Genomic DNA, 13,944 nt, shown 5'->3' on the forward strand with positions numbered 1-13,944 from the left:
TTTTCAGATTTTTGAAGCAGACTAAGACTTTTTGACAATGCGATGAGGGAGGAAAGACGGAGAAAGTGGAAATGAGACCAGGAGGTTGTTTATGAGGCCTGTGTGCAATAATGTATATGACAACATCTATAAATTACAAAACATTACATTAGTTGTTTTAGCTCTGGCTGCTCTCAGTTTATTCATTCATTTATTTTTTAAATATATATTTTTTATTGATTTCAGAGAGGAAGGAAGAAAAGGAGAGAGAAACATCCATGATGAGGGAGAATCAGTTGCCTCCTGCACGCCCCACACTGGGGATCAAGCCCCTCAACCCGGGCACGTGCCCTGACAGGTAATCCAACCAGGACCTCCAGGTTCATAGGTCTCAGCTCACTCATTCAGCCACTCCAGCAAGGCGGCTGCTTTGAGTTTAGATGGAGAAAGGGGCTGCACTTTTAAAGAGATGTGCTCATCTCTAGGGAAGTATCATACTTTGGATTCTCAGGGGCAGGGAAAGGTAATCTCAGCAGACAGGGAGATGAAAAGAACATAGTTCAAAAAAAAAAAAAAAGAAAGAAAGAAAGAAAAGAAAAGAACATAGTTCAGCTATTCCTTAGGCAGCTTTCTCCTCTCCCTCAGCTTTCCAGGAATCCCAGAGCCACGGAGCCCCGCCCACCGCTCCCCAGCCCGCCGCATTCTTACAGAAGCGGGCGTCCGGGCCTGCCAATCACGCCCCGTGACGTCATCTCCGTGCGCAGCCTCTGGACGAGTGGGACGCGGCAGCGCGTGTCCCGAGTTGCCTGTCAAAGTCCCAAAGAGCCCAATTCCCGGAAGCTGTGAGTTCTGAGGGAAAGTTTTTGTCCCCGAGTCTGCGAATCCCCAACGATGAGCGCCCCGGGCGTACAGTCCTTTACCCAGCAGGCTTGGGACCAGGTGCTGGCCAAAGCGAAACGGGCTCTGGTCTACCTGGACGCCGCCTGCGCCGAGAGCCTGCACTGGGGTTGCGGACCCACCCGGCTCCTGGAGGCGGTGGGGGGCCCTGCGTGTCACCTGCGGGAGTTCGAGCCCGAAGCAGTTGGTGGCGGAGCTCACCAGCCCAAGGCGGTGTTTGTGCTGAGCTGCCTCCTGAAAGGCCGAACCGTGGAGACCCTACGGAACATCATCTGCCGCAGCCACTTCCAGTATTGTGTGGTGGTCACCGCCGTGAACCACGCGGTCCACCTCACGGCCAATCACGTGCCAGCGGCGGCGGCGGCCGAGCTGGAGGGGCAGCAGCCAGTATTCGAGCAACTGGAGGAGAAGCTGTGTGAGTGGATGGGCAACATGAACTACACCGCCAAGGTGCTGCACATCCCGCTGCTGCTAGCCCCTGCTGCTCCCTACCTTGCCTTGACGCCAGCCTTTGCTCCCCTTTTTCCACTGCTACCCCAGGATGTGCATCTTCTTAATAGTGCCCGACCAGACAAGAGGAGGCTGGGTAGCCTGGGTGAGGTGGATGCCACTGCCCTGCCCCCTGAGCTGCTACTGCAGATCAGATGCTTGGTGTCAGGCCTCAGTTCACTGTGTGAGCATTTAGGAGTACGGGAGGAATGTTTTGCTGTAGGTCCCTTCAGTCGGATCATAGCAGCAGATCTGGCCAATTATGCCCCTGCCAAGAACAGGAGGAAGACTTCTACGGGCAGGGCCTCAGTGGTCTTTGTGGACAGAACTCTGGATCTCACAGGTAAATGGGATTGTTGTGCAGGTCTTCATAAGCACTCTCCAAAGTTCTGGGACTTCCACTGATTCAGCATGTATTTTATTGACCTCCTACTGTTTGTCAAGTTGAGGATACAAAGATGAACTAGATGGACACAGTCTCTGATCTCACAGAGTTTATAGTCTAGAGCAGTGGTCTGCAAACCACGGCTCGCGAGCCACATGCGGCTCTTTGGCCCCTTGAGTGTGGCTCTTCCACAAAATACCACGTACCCTAATTAAGTTAATAACAATGTACCTATCTATATAGTTTAAGTTTAAAAAATTTGGCTCTCAAAAGAAATTTCAATCGTACTGTTGATATTTGGCTTTGCTGACTAATGAGTTTGCCGACCACTGACTGGTCTAGAGGGAGATACAACAAGCAAATTAGCAATTGCAATGAATTTGTTAAATGCTGTGATGGGTAAATACGTCTTCAACATGCACTGCCTTGTTAAACAACAACAGCTGTATCTAGCTCAAGAGATTGCAAAAAAGTAATTATGCTGACATTGTCTACAGATGCCAGTATTCTTCATAGGAGGGTGCTAATTCATTGTAGAGGTGTTAACAGATGACCTAGTGCAGTGGTGGGCAAACTCATTAGTCAACAGAGCCAAATATCAACAGTACAACGATTGAAATTTCTTTTGAGAGCTGAAAACCGACTTCTGCACATGGGCCACGAAGTTTCAATCGCACTGTACGTGCGTGCCCGCACGTGGTATTTTGTGGAAGAGCCACACTCAAGGTGCCAAAGAGCCGCATGTGGCTCTTGAGCTGCAGTTTGCCGACCACTGACCTAGTGGAAGGAAAGTGTACAAAATAATATGAAATTATCTTAGAGAATTTGTTGAATTTTGGGTTTCTTTAAGTGAGTATTAATAATGTATCTCCATTCCAGGCTTAGTTTAAAGATATATTTCACTTAAAGACTTTTCACCCACCTCTGGATCTCAGGGCCACTTATAGTGACTTGTCATTCATTTAGCAAGTATTTAATGAGGAGCTCATAATCTGAGAGATGGGGAAACAATCATAAACCATAGACAACATAAATAAGATGTGGTCCTTTCCAGGTCTAATCAATTAATATTCTACTGATGTGCGAACTCTTTTTTTAGAACTTTTTTATTTAACATCAAAAGACACTTTAAAAACACTCATGCTGGCTCTGTCTTAAGTCACTTTTATAAGCCTGATTATTATTTTTTAAGAAAAGAGTATAATTTTTGGAGTTCTCTGCCTCCTGAATTTGAATTTTTGCTTTGTAATTTAAAAGTTATGTAAGCTTGCCCGGCTGGCGTGGCTCAGTGGTAGAGTGTCGACCTATGAACCAGGAGGTCACGGTTCGATTCCAATCAAGCCATGGTCAGGGTACATGCCTGGGTTGCAGGTCTGATCCCCAGTCAGGGGCATGCAGGAGGCAGCCGATCAATGATTCTCCCTCATTATTGATGTTTCTATATCTCCCTCTTCCTTCCTCTCTGAAATCAATAAAAAATATATATTAAAAGTTGTGTAAGCTTGAGCAAGTTATTTAAAATGAGTCTTCTACTCTGTAAATGAGCATATTAACACCTACCTATTAAGAGTTGTAAGAATTAAGTGGAGAATAGATGTAGTATGGAGCTTAATACCTCATACATCCTAAGTTCTCAATAAATGTTAGCTATTGTGATAAAGATGATGATGGTAATGAAGATGATTTCTTGAATTCCTGGTTTTGTCTTTTCTATGTAGTTTTTCTGCCCAAATAATATGACATGGCAAAAAACAATAGAAAGACAGAGATAAAGATAGAGATAGAGGACAGAGAGACATTAGGAAGCAAATGTTAATTGGCTTAAAGTGGGTAAAACAAGTAAATGTTCCAAGTCCCACCCATTGTTGGAGAGAGGTCTTTCAAGCAACAATGGCTTTTGGAAGGATAACTTGGTTTCATAGGAAAAGTATTAAACTGTGTCATTGGTTTTGAATTTCAATTTGATTCATTTAGTCATTTGTTATTAGAAGAGTTAATAAATGTAAAGCACCTGATACACAGAAAGCACTCTATAAATACCTCTACCATTGTAAACTGTTACTATTAATTTATTTATTCTTTCCTTTATCTAGCAAATATTTAGTGAGAACCTAGCTGCCAAGTTGCCTGCCAGATATGGTGAATATAGGGTGAATTAGATAAACACTTGCTTTTATGAAGATATGGATCTAGCAGAGGGGAGATCTGCTATTCCTTGTCAGGTCTGCAAGCCCTTCTGGGTCTTATGATCTTCATCAGTAAAATTTGGCTCTCATATTTCAATATAGTATCATCCTCTGACACCATTTACCTGGCTGACTATATGCTGATTATTTATCCATTCAGTATTCATTGATGCCCACCATATCATTAAAACATTAATTCAGCTTCTTATTCCTCCCATTTTGTGAGTTCATAATTCTGTCTGCTTAAACAGGAGCGGTTGGACATCATGGAGACAACTTGGTAGAGAAGATCATTTCAGTGCTTCCCCAGCTCCCTGGCCACACCAATGATGTGATGGTTAACATGGTAGAGCTCACTGCACTGCAGAATGAAGAAGAGAATCAGAATATGGTTGCACCAGGCTGTCTTGCACAATCCAAGTAGGATAAGTAGATTTTCCCCCCTCTCCTCCTACTCTCTTCCCTTTTCTTTCTTTCCTAGAATGTTCTGTAGAGAGAAAAACAATGAAGAGTTAGTCTGGTTGAAAAATTCATAGTGGATAGCATTTAAAAAAAAACACCCACATTTTTTTTTTCTAACCAGAATAACCATATCCAGTAAACAACAATAAGCCAACAAGAATGGAATTTTCTAGAGGTGTCATTTAGATGTAATATAAACTTGTTCCCAAGATCAGTTAAAAGCCAATTTATGCATCTCCATTTCATAAACAGCTTCACATGGAATTGAGTCTAGGCTTTTTTCATTTCTCTTTCTCAGTTGACTTTTCCACATGATTAAAAAACTGCCCACATAGCTATGAAACAGTGCCATTGTATATATGTAAATAGTATGCTCTGGGCATTAAGTTTTTATTTCTGTGTATATTTTTTCACATGCTTAGAGAAATTAGAGAACAAAGATGGTGTACTTTATGTTATGCAGAGTTTCAAAAATAAAAGAACATTTCTTCAGAAACAGGACAATGAAAAGATACAATAGTTACCTTTTCTACTTTGTCCTTCATCAACAATTCTATGAGGAAAAGCATCAGAAGCGGGGAAGTATCTGAGTATCTGTTCCCCTATCTTCATGTTTTTAGTTTTTATACAAAACAAAACCTTTCAGCACCATAGATTCAAATATCAACCTTAGGATGTGAGGGTGATCTGGCTGCGACATCTGTCACCCCATTGATCGCCAGGGTTGATTCGGCTGATCTGGCTGGCTAGGCGGGTGTCCCCCTCCTCCCTCACCGATCCATGTGCGTCCCTCCCGAAGCTGCGTGCTCGGTCGAAGGGGACAACCTTCCCCCCAGAGGAGAGGACCGGTCTTCGGTCAAGGGTATACGAGTAGCTGCGCTCCCCTGCTAGAACCTCCAAACAAGCTCTCAAATATCAACCTTAAAGGATACATTTGGAATTTCCTATCATATTTGGAATTAATTTTCAGCTCCTGAAGTTTTCAACTTTTTTGTAGATTAATAAGATTGGATGCTGAGTGTGTATAATCCACTATGGGAAGAAAACTGAAAGTTCTGTAGCCTGTCTTTTTTTGTAAGCTTATACAACAGTAAAAAAAAATGGGCCATGTGCTCACTCCAGCAGCACATATACTTAGCTGTTCAGAGGGCCATTCAAAAGTTAATTACTAAGAACTTGCAGAGCCTCACTCTGGACTAAGTACTATAAAGAACATAAAAGAATCTATATATATAAAAAGCCAGCGACTAGACCGCCATAATGACTGTAACGACCAGTCACTATGATGCCCACTGCGGCCAGGGAACCAGCCCTATCAGGGGGGTGGGGCTGGTCTGCCAACTCCCCTGCGGCCCTTCCCCCTGCCCCCAATCAGCCCGCCACACCCTGGCCAGCCCATAGTCCTTCCCCCGAGCCAGACCTGCCTCTGATCAATCCCCCACCCAAATGGGGGTGGGGCTGGCCAACCAACCTCCTGCAGCCCCTTCCTCTGGCTGGCCCCACCCCCGATGGGCCCCCACCATCCTGATCGAGGAGCGGCCCGAGACCAACTTCCCATGGCCCCTCTCCCCAGCCGGCCCCGTCCCTGATCGCCCCCCCTACCCTAATAGGGGGCAGGGCTGGCCAGCCAACTTCCTGCAGCCCCTCCCCCTAGCTGGCCCCACCCCCGATGGGCCCCCACCATCCTGATCAGCCTGCAGCTCCTCCCCCAGTCGGCTCTGCCCCGATCAGCCCCCTCACTCTGATCAGGGGCAGGGCCAGCCAGCCAACCACCCATGGCCCTCCCCCGGCTGCAGACCCCTGATTGCACCCATGGCCCTCCCCCGGCTGCAGACCCCTGATCGGCCCTCCCCACCACATTTCGGGGTGGAGCTGGCTGGCCCACCACCCACAGCTGGCCCGGCCCTGATCGGACCCTAATCAGGCAGGCCAGTCGGCCAACCTCCCACCATCTGCTCCTCCCAAAGACCTGGCCCCGATCCACCCTGATTGGGGCCAGGCCAGTCAGACCCCACCTGTACACAAATTCGTGCACTGGGCCTATAGGATAAAATAAAATTTTTGACCTCCAGGAACACTTTTTTTGTTGGGGTAGTCATGATTTACATATAGGTACAATCTATCCTATCTAATAAAAGAGTAATATGCAGATTGACCATCACTCCAACACACAAGATGGCTGCCCCCATGTGGTCAAAGATCCTGCCCCCATGTGGACACAAGATGGCCGACACAAGATGGCCAGCAGGGAAGGGCAGTTGGGAGGGACCAGGCCTGCAAGGGAGGGCAGTTGGGGGTGATCAGGCCTGCAGGGGAGGGCAGTTAGGGTGACTGGGCCGGCAGGGGAGGGCAGTTGGGGGGGACCAGGCCTGCAGGAGAGGGCAGTGGGGGGGGACCTGGCTTGCAGGGGAGGGCAGTTAGGGGTGACTGGGCCAGCAGGGGAGGACAGTTAGGGGCAACCAGGCCTGCAGGGGAGGGTAGTTGGGGGTGACCGGACTGGCAGGAGAGGGCTGTTGGAGGGGACCAGGCCTGCAGGGGAGCAGTTCGGCCTTGATCAGGCTGGCTGGGGAGTGGTTAGGGGGTGATCAGGCTGGCAGGCAGAAGCGGTTAGGGGCAATCAGGCAGGCAGGCAGGTTTGTGGTTGGGAGCCAGCAGTCCTGGATTGTGAGAGGGGTCCCAGATTGTAGAGCGTGCAGGCTGGGCTGAGGGACACCCCCCCTCGTGCACGAATTTCATGCACCAGGCCTCTAGTATATTTATAAAAGCCTAAGCGACCGAATGACCGGTCACTATGATGTGCACTGACCACCAGGGGACAGCTGCCCAATGCACAGGATTGGGCTTCCTTCTGTCTGGATCGGGCCTGCAGGGATCAGGCTAAAACTGGCTATCCGACATCCTCCGAGGGGTCCTGGATTGCAAGAGGGCTCAGGCCAGGCTAAGGGACCCCACCAGTGCATGAATCCGTGTACCGGGCCTCTATTTAAAAAAATGTAAATCAAGACTAACATAGCTGCTATAAATTATGTACTTCCTATAAACAAAGTATCAGGTTAATGTAGATCAATGTGGAAGTTGTGGTGCTTAAAATAATGTCTTGAAGGATTTAAAAAGGTAAGAGGGCCAAGGTGAGCATAGGTATGGAAACAATCAGGGGTTGTGAGGAAGAAAGATAACCTCACTGGACAACCATTGTCATCAGCAATATTAACATTTTTTAGGACTTACTATTTGCCAAGCACACTTCCAGGCATTTTACATTTGGGAAATCATTTAAGTTTTACAGTAACCCAGTTGAGGTAGTTGTTGTTACTCCCCCATTTTAAAGTTAAGGAAACTGAGACAAAGAGACAGTAAGCAACATAGCTAGCAGGAGATGAAGATAGAATTTGAGCCCTGAATGTTTGACTTGCAAGCCATTGTTTTAACTTCTATGCAGAGGCCAGAGAAGAGTTGGCTTTTGAATAGATATAAAGAGACAACAAGAGACAAAAGTAAGGTTACTTCATGATTTAATTTGGTAAGGCCTATTTGTTCAATATAATGTTTATACAAACAACAAATCAATTTTGGCTAATTTCAGCAAAAGGGATTTATTAAGAGGAGATTAGATAGGTAATGGAATCAAAGGAAGAACTGTTAATCAGATTTTGGAAAGAACAACCAGTTTCAGGGGTCTAGGGGGCAAAAACTTGGGAAAAGCCTGCTCAAGGCCTTACCCTAGAGAGACTGAATTTTAACTGTTTTCTATCTGAGTCATTCTCCTTAAGATTCATGTCCCAGGGGAAAGGTAAGATTGGCCTGATTTGGGCCTTGTGCCCACCATTTGCTCAGTGGGGGTGAGGACCAATTCATAGTGACTAGGAATTGTGACAAGATTGTATGGCATAGTGGAGGGGAAGTTCTTCAAAGGAAAACGGAAACATTTGACAAAAGAAGGGGAAGGGATGCTGGGCAGCTAAGTAGATACCCCTTAATAAAAATACCACACACTGACAGAGCACTTGTTGTGTAACAGGCATTGTTCTGATCACTTTATATATAGTAACTAGAGGCCCAGAGCACAAAATTCGTGCACAGGTAGGGTCCCTAGGCCTGGCCCGGCTATCAGGGCCAATCAGGTTCCCTGCCTCCCCGCCTCCCCACCTCCCTGCCTTCTCCTTCCCTCACTCCCTCAGCGCCCTGCTGCTGCCGCTGGTTGCCCGCCATGTTCCGCACCGCCCCCTGGTGGTCAGCGCACATTATAGTGAGCAGTCAAACTCCCGTTCTCCTGGTTGAACTCTTGAGGGGACACTTTGAATATTAGCCTTTTATATATATAGATTTATTTAATTCTCACAACATCCCTAACATAATTATAAAAAGGATATGTGATTTCCCAGAGAAGTTTGCAAAAAGAGAGAAGAGTAGAATCCATTGTTAATGAACAGGAGGAGAAGCAAGTGAATTCTGAGAAGTGTGGTGAAACAAATGTAAGAATCAAGATATGGGTTAGATCTACAAGTAACATTTTTATTATGGCCTATTAAATAACTTTAACTCTTCAGTCCTCATTCTGCCCCAAGCTTAGTCATAAGCTTAACCTAAACCAGTCTTGGAATCCCATTTCCCTTGCCAGTGATTTCTTTAGAAAAGGGGAAGTAACAAGAGAGTCTTCTTGGTCAGATTTCTTTGCTTCTGAAAAGAGACTCAAACAAAAGACACACTTTCCCCTTATCCTCCTCCCTCAGTGGCCAGGACTCTGACGTAAATCCTGAACTGCTAGGCCAACTTGCTCACATCCAGAAGTTGAAGCTAACACTTGGAAGGTGGAGTGGCCAAGGGAGCCACAGAGAAGAGCAGCAATGGGGTTAATGTGTCTGGACCACTATCATCTATATAATAAAAGCCTAAGCGACCGTTACGGCAGAACTACCAGAACAACCAGTTGCTATGATGCTCACTGGCCACCAGGGGGCAGAAGCTCAATGCAGGAGCTGCCTCCTGGTGGTCAGTGCACTCCCACAGGAGGAGCGCCGCTCAGCCAGAAGCTGTGCTCATGTCTGGCGAGCGTAGCGGTAGTGGCAGGAGCCTCTCCCACCTCCGTGGCAGCACTAAGGAGCAGCGAGCAGGTGGGCGGTAAGGAGCGAGGGGTCCTGGACAGCCCCTGAGGGCTCCTGTACTGCGAGAGGGCACAGGCCAGGCTGAGGGATCTCCCCCCCCCCGCCCCAGTGCATGAATTTTGTGCACCGGGCCTCTAGTGTAGTATAGTTACTTATTATTTAAGCCAAATTGAGTTGCTGTTTTCTATTACTTGTAACTAAAGGCATCCTAACTGATACATTTTCTATACCTCATTATTTCATCTATAAAATGAAGGTATTGGCCTAGATGACTTCTAAGGCTCTTGGATTTAAAATAAAAATTCTTCCTAACTGTGCCCCATTTGTGACTCAGCTTTGCCTCTGAGCACTTACAGCTAAATTCTTTCATATACATTTTCTCCTCTAGCTCTTGGTTTACAGTGGGTGCCTTTTCTGCTCAGACTTTGAGTGAGTGTTGTCATGGAATATGAGCTTTAAGTGCCACCCAAGTATGGGAGTGTGTTCATAAATGTCAAAGGTGGTGATGGGTTCTAGAAGGATCTGAATAAAGAAGAAAGCTTTAATGAGAGTAGGTTGGTGAAATAGATCAGAAGTGAGGTTGCAGAAGATAAAGAGATGGATGGTGAAAAAATTATAAGCAAATAAAGGTCTAAAACAGAGAGCAAACTGATAGTTGCTGGGGGAAAGGGGGGCGGTTGGGGCATGGATGAAAATGGTGAAGGGGAATATAGTCAATAATATTGTGATAACTTTGCATGGTGAACAGATGGTGACTAGATTTAGTGTGGTGATCCCATCGTAAGATATATAAATGTCGAGTCACTGTTGCACACCTGAAACTAATATAATATTGTATGCTACTCAAATAAATAAAATAATAAGTTTACTTAGGAAAAAAGCAATAACTGAGATAAAATGGTAGTTTTTACAATTGATTGGAAACTGAGGGGATTGCACTGATTAATTGCTTTGCAAAAGAGAAATTGAAATAAATTCAGCTTTGCTAGCATATAATGTACTTCTATCAAAATAACAACCACTGCTACTGCCTCCAACACCACCCCCGGAAACTTCTCAGTGAAATGAGTGTGAGGATAAAAAGTTAGTACTAAAATGCAAAACAGATGGGTGCTTGGCAATAAATAATGTTCCTGCAATGGAATAATGTTTAAAAAGCAAATCTCTATCTGTGACATCAGCCTTGATAATAAAAATTGATTCCTGCCCTGGCCAGTGTTGCTCAGATGGTTGGAGTGTCATTCCATATACCAGAAGGAGGTGAGTTTGATTCCTGGTCAGGGCACATACCCAGGTTGTGGGTTCAATCCCCAATCGGGGTGCATGCTGAAGGCAACCAATGATGTTTCTCTCTCACATTGATGTTTGCCTCTCTCTCTCTTCCTCCCTTCCTCTCTCTAAGTTAGATTAAAAATATTTATTTCTAATATAATCTTATAGAAGCCTGTTTGTAATTATAGCCATTGAAGGTACTGCCAATGCAAATGAGAAATTGATAACTTAAATGCACTATCACATGGCTCCCCAGTCCCTGTCCATTGGTCACAGAATTATGTGGAATATTTTATTCAAGAAGGAGGCAGAATCTTTTCTGTTCTTATGCTTTCCTTCTGTTTAAAATATATATATATATATATATATATATATATATATATATATATATATTTATATTTATATTTATATATATGTATATATATGTATATTTATATATATATGCATACATATATGTATATATATGTATATTATTGATTTCAGAGAGGAAGGGTGAGGGAGCGAGAGATAGAAACATCAATGATGAGAGAGAATCATTGATTGGCTGTTTCCTGCACTCCCCCTACTGGGGATCCAGCCCATAGCCCAGGCATATGCCCTTGACCGGAATCAAACCTGGGACCCTTCAGTCCGCAGGCCGACACTCTATCCACTGAGCCAAACCAGCTAGGCTTTCTTCTGTTTAAGTGGGTTTCATTCTCTGTCCCATCTCCATTCTCCCTAACCGATTGCTCTTTCAGTTCCTTAGGTACCCTTAGTCTGATTTTCTGCCTGTGTTTACTATGTCTGTGTTTGGTGCCCCTGGCTCTGGCCTAACTCTGTACCTCTGGTGCTACTGGTTCTGTTCTGTGCAGGGCCCACTTCTCCTCCCATAGCCTATAAGACTGTGTGTCAGCGGCTTTCAGATTCCTCTCTGACCTCATCTCTTATTCTCCCTTTCTGGCTTTTTTCGAACCTAGTGGCTTTCTTTTCCCCAATAGGGCACTCACTGTCCTGCCACAGGGCACTTACTGTTGCTGTTCCTTCTGCCTAGATCATTCTTCCCTACAGATGTATATTTACTCCATATTTTCTTCTAATTAGTTCTTTCCTGTCCATCTTAGCACTTCATATTTCCCTTCCCTATTTTATTGTTTTTCTCCTCACCATTTTCTAATGTACTTATCCTCTTTCTCTCTCTCTCTCTCTCTGTGTCTCTCTCTGTCTCTCTCTCTCTCTGTCTCTCTCTCTCTCTGTCTCTCTCTCTCTCTCTCTCTCTCTCTCTCTCTCTCTCATGAGAGGACTGATATTTATTTTTTTACTGCTATGTCCCCAGTGCCTAGAACAGTACCTGGCACTCAGGAGATATTTGTTGAAGGAATGCATGGTGATGGATGCTGCTAGGGTAGGATCCATGAGTGGAGGAAGGTTGCTGGACTAAGACTAAGACAGAGGGTGCAGCCAAACCAGAGCATAGGAGAGGTTAGGTTGGGGACGTATAGGTTCTAAGTATTGAATATTTTAGACACTCATTGGGTTAGCACAGTGGTCGGCAAACTGTGGCTCGTGAGCCACATGCGGCTCTTTGGCCCCTTGAGTGTGGCTCTTCCACAAAATACCATGTGCGGGCACGCACGTACAGTGTGATTGAAACTTCGTGGCCCATGCTCAGAAGTCAGTTTTCGGCTCTCAAAAGAAATTTCAATCGTTGTACTGTTGATATTTGGCTCTGTTGACTAATGAGTTTGCCGACCACTGGGTTAGCAAAATATAGCAAAATTGACCCAGCAATACAACGTTAGAATTTTATTTCATAGATGTATTTTGCATACATGTGGAATGATATATCATATTTATTAATCACTACAGTATTTGTAATAGCAAGACTGGAAATAACTTTACTGGCTATCAGTTCACTAAGTTGGGGTACATTCATATGATGAAATAATATTCAGCTTTTAAAATAGAATGAGGTAAAGGCATTATGAATCTTAAAAAAAATAAAATAGAATGAGGAAGGTGTTTATGTACTGATAAGCAATGAGCTTGATGACATATTTTAAGGGGAAAAAAGCAAGGTGTAGTATACCTGTTTGTAAAGAGGGGAAATATATATTCACATTGCATTAAATATATCAGGAAAATATATAAGGAACTGATGACATTGGCCACCTCTGTAGAGGGTTGCTGGGTAGCTGGGGGCACACTGAGAAGTTAATAAAATGAATGAAAGTGGAGGAAGATGGGAGATGTCTTACTAAATATATCAGTGAAAGATGAAACAGAGGGCCGGAGAACCAGGACACAGGCTTTATTGGAGGAGAAGACCCTGCCGGCTCCCTTCCAGAGGGAAAAAGAGAGGGCGTGCTGGGGTGAACACGCCTTTTGAGGGGAGGAAATGAGGGGACAGGGCTTAGGGCACTCAGCACACGCTGATTGGTGGTTTCATGTAAGGCACATGATTAGGGACCTAGGGACTTAGGAATAGGGGGCTTAGGGTACTTGGCAGGTGCTGATTGGTGGTTCAATGTACAGTCCATATAAGGTGTTCAGGAATGTTCGGGCTGCAGGTGGAGTTTACATCATACTCCTTCCATCAGTTGGGGGAAGGGAGGATCTATCAATCAGTTTGTATATATCGTCTTTTCAATCAGGTGAATATTTTTCCTATTAAAGATAGAGATTAGATTTAAATAAAAACACTACTTCCTTCTTAAGCTAGGTTAAGGTAGGATTCTATGTTCCCAGGAAGGAAAGTTGTTGTCGCTTTGGAACCTGTACAAAGCTTTACCCCATGACATTGTCTTCCTTCCCCAAGAGCCAGCCCTTCTTTCCTTAAAAACTTTTATCAAAATGCAAAAACATTGCATTGTAATTATTTGTTACATGTCTATTTCCCCTACTAGTTTGTAAATTCCTTGAAGGCAGTAACTGTGTCTGGATCTCTTAGTAAGTGCTAGTAAACGGAATAAAAGAATGAATAAATGATTGGATAAATCTTATTAGATTTGAGGCCAAGTATAAAAATGATTATATAAATTGATGAAAAGTATTATGTACTTCATTTTAGCACTAAAGTTACTTATTTTTCATTAACTTCCTACAGAATAGGAATTTTCTATGTACTTTTCCTCAAATTCACCTCATTTTCTAGGTCAGTGAGAGGGAAGGACAGCAACACTGAGTGCCTGAA

At 44.6% G+C, this 13,944-nt stretch overlaps 1 protein-coding gene across 1 annotated transcript in view; it reads left to right on the top strand.

The window, feature by feature from the left end:
- Positions 1–784: 784 nt before the first annotated feature.
- The window catches only part of SCFD2 (sec1 family domain containing 2), a 330,221-nt gene continuing 317,061 nt past the window's right edge, over positions 785–13,944 (top strand). Inside the window, exons 1-2 of the mRNA XM_079772424.1 lie at positions 785–1,708; positions 4,188–4,356. Of these exons, the coding sequence (XP_079628550.1) occupies positions 871–1,708; positions 4,188–4,356 (1,007 nt within the window). The 5' untranslated portion in view covers positions 785–870. The remainder of the gene's footprint in view (positions 1,709–4,187; positions 4,357–13,944) is intronic.

The sequence above is a fragment of the Cnephaeus nilssonii genome (genome assembly GCF_951640355.1).
Source record: "Cnephaeus nilssonii genome assembly, chromosome: 1".
Classification (NCBI taxonomy): Eukaryota; Metazoa; Chordata; class Mammalia; order Chiroptera; family Vespertilionidae; genus Cnephaeus; species Cnephaeus nilssonii.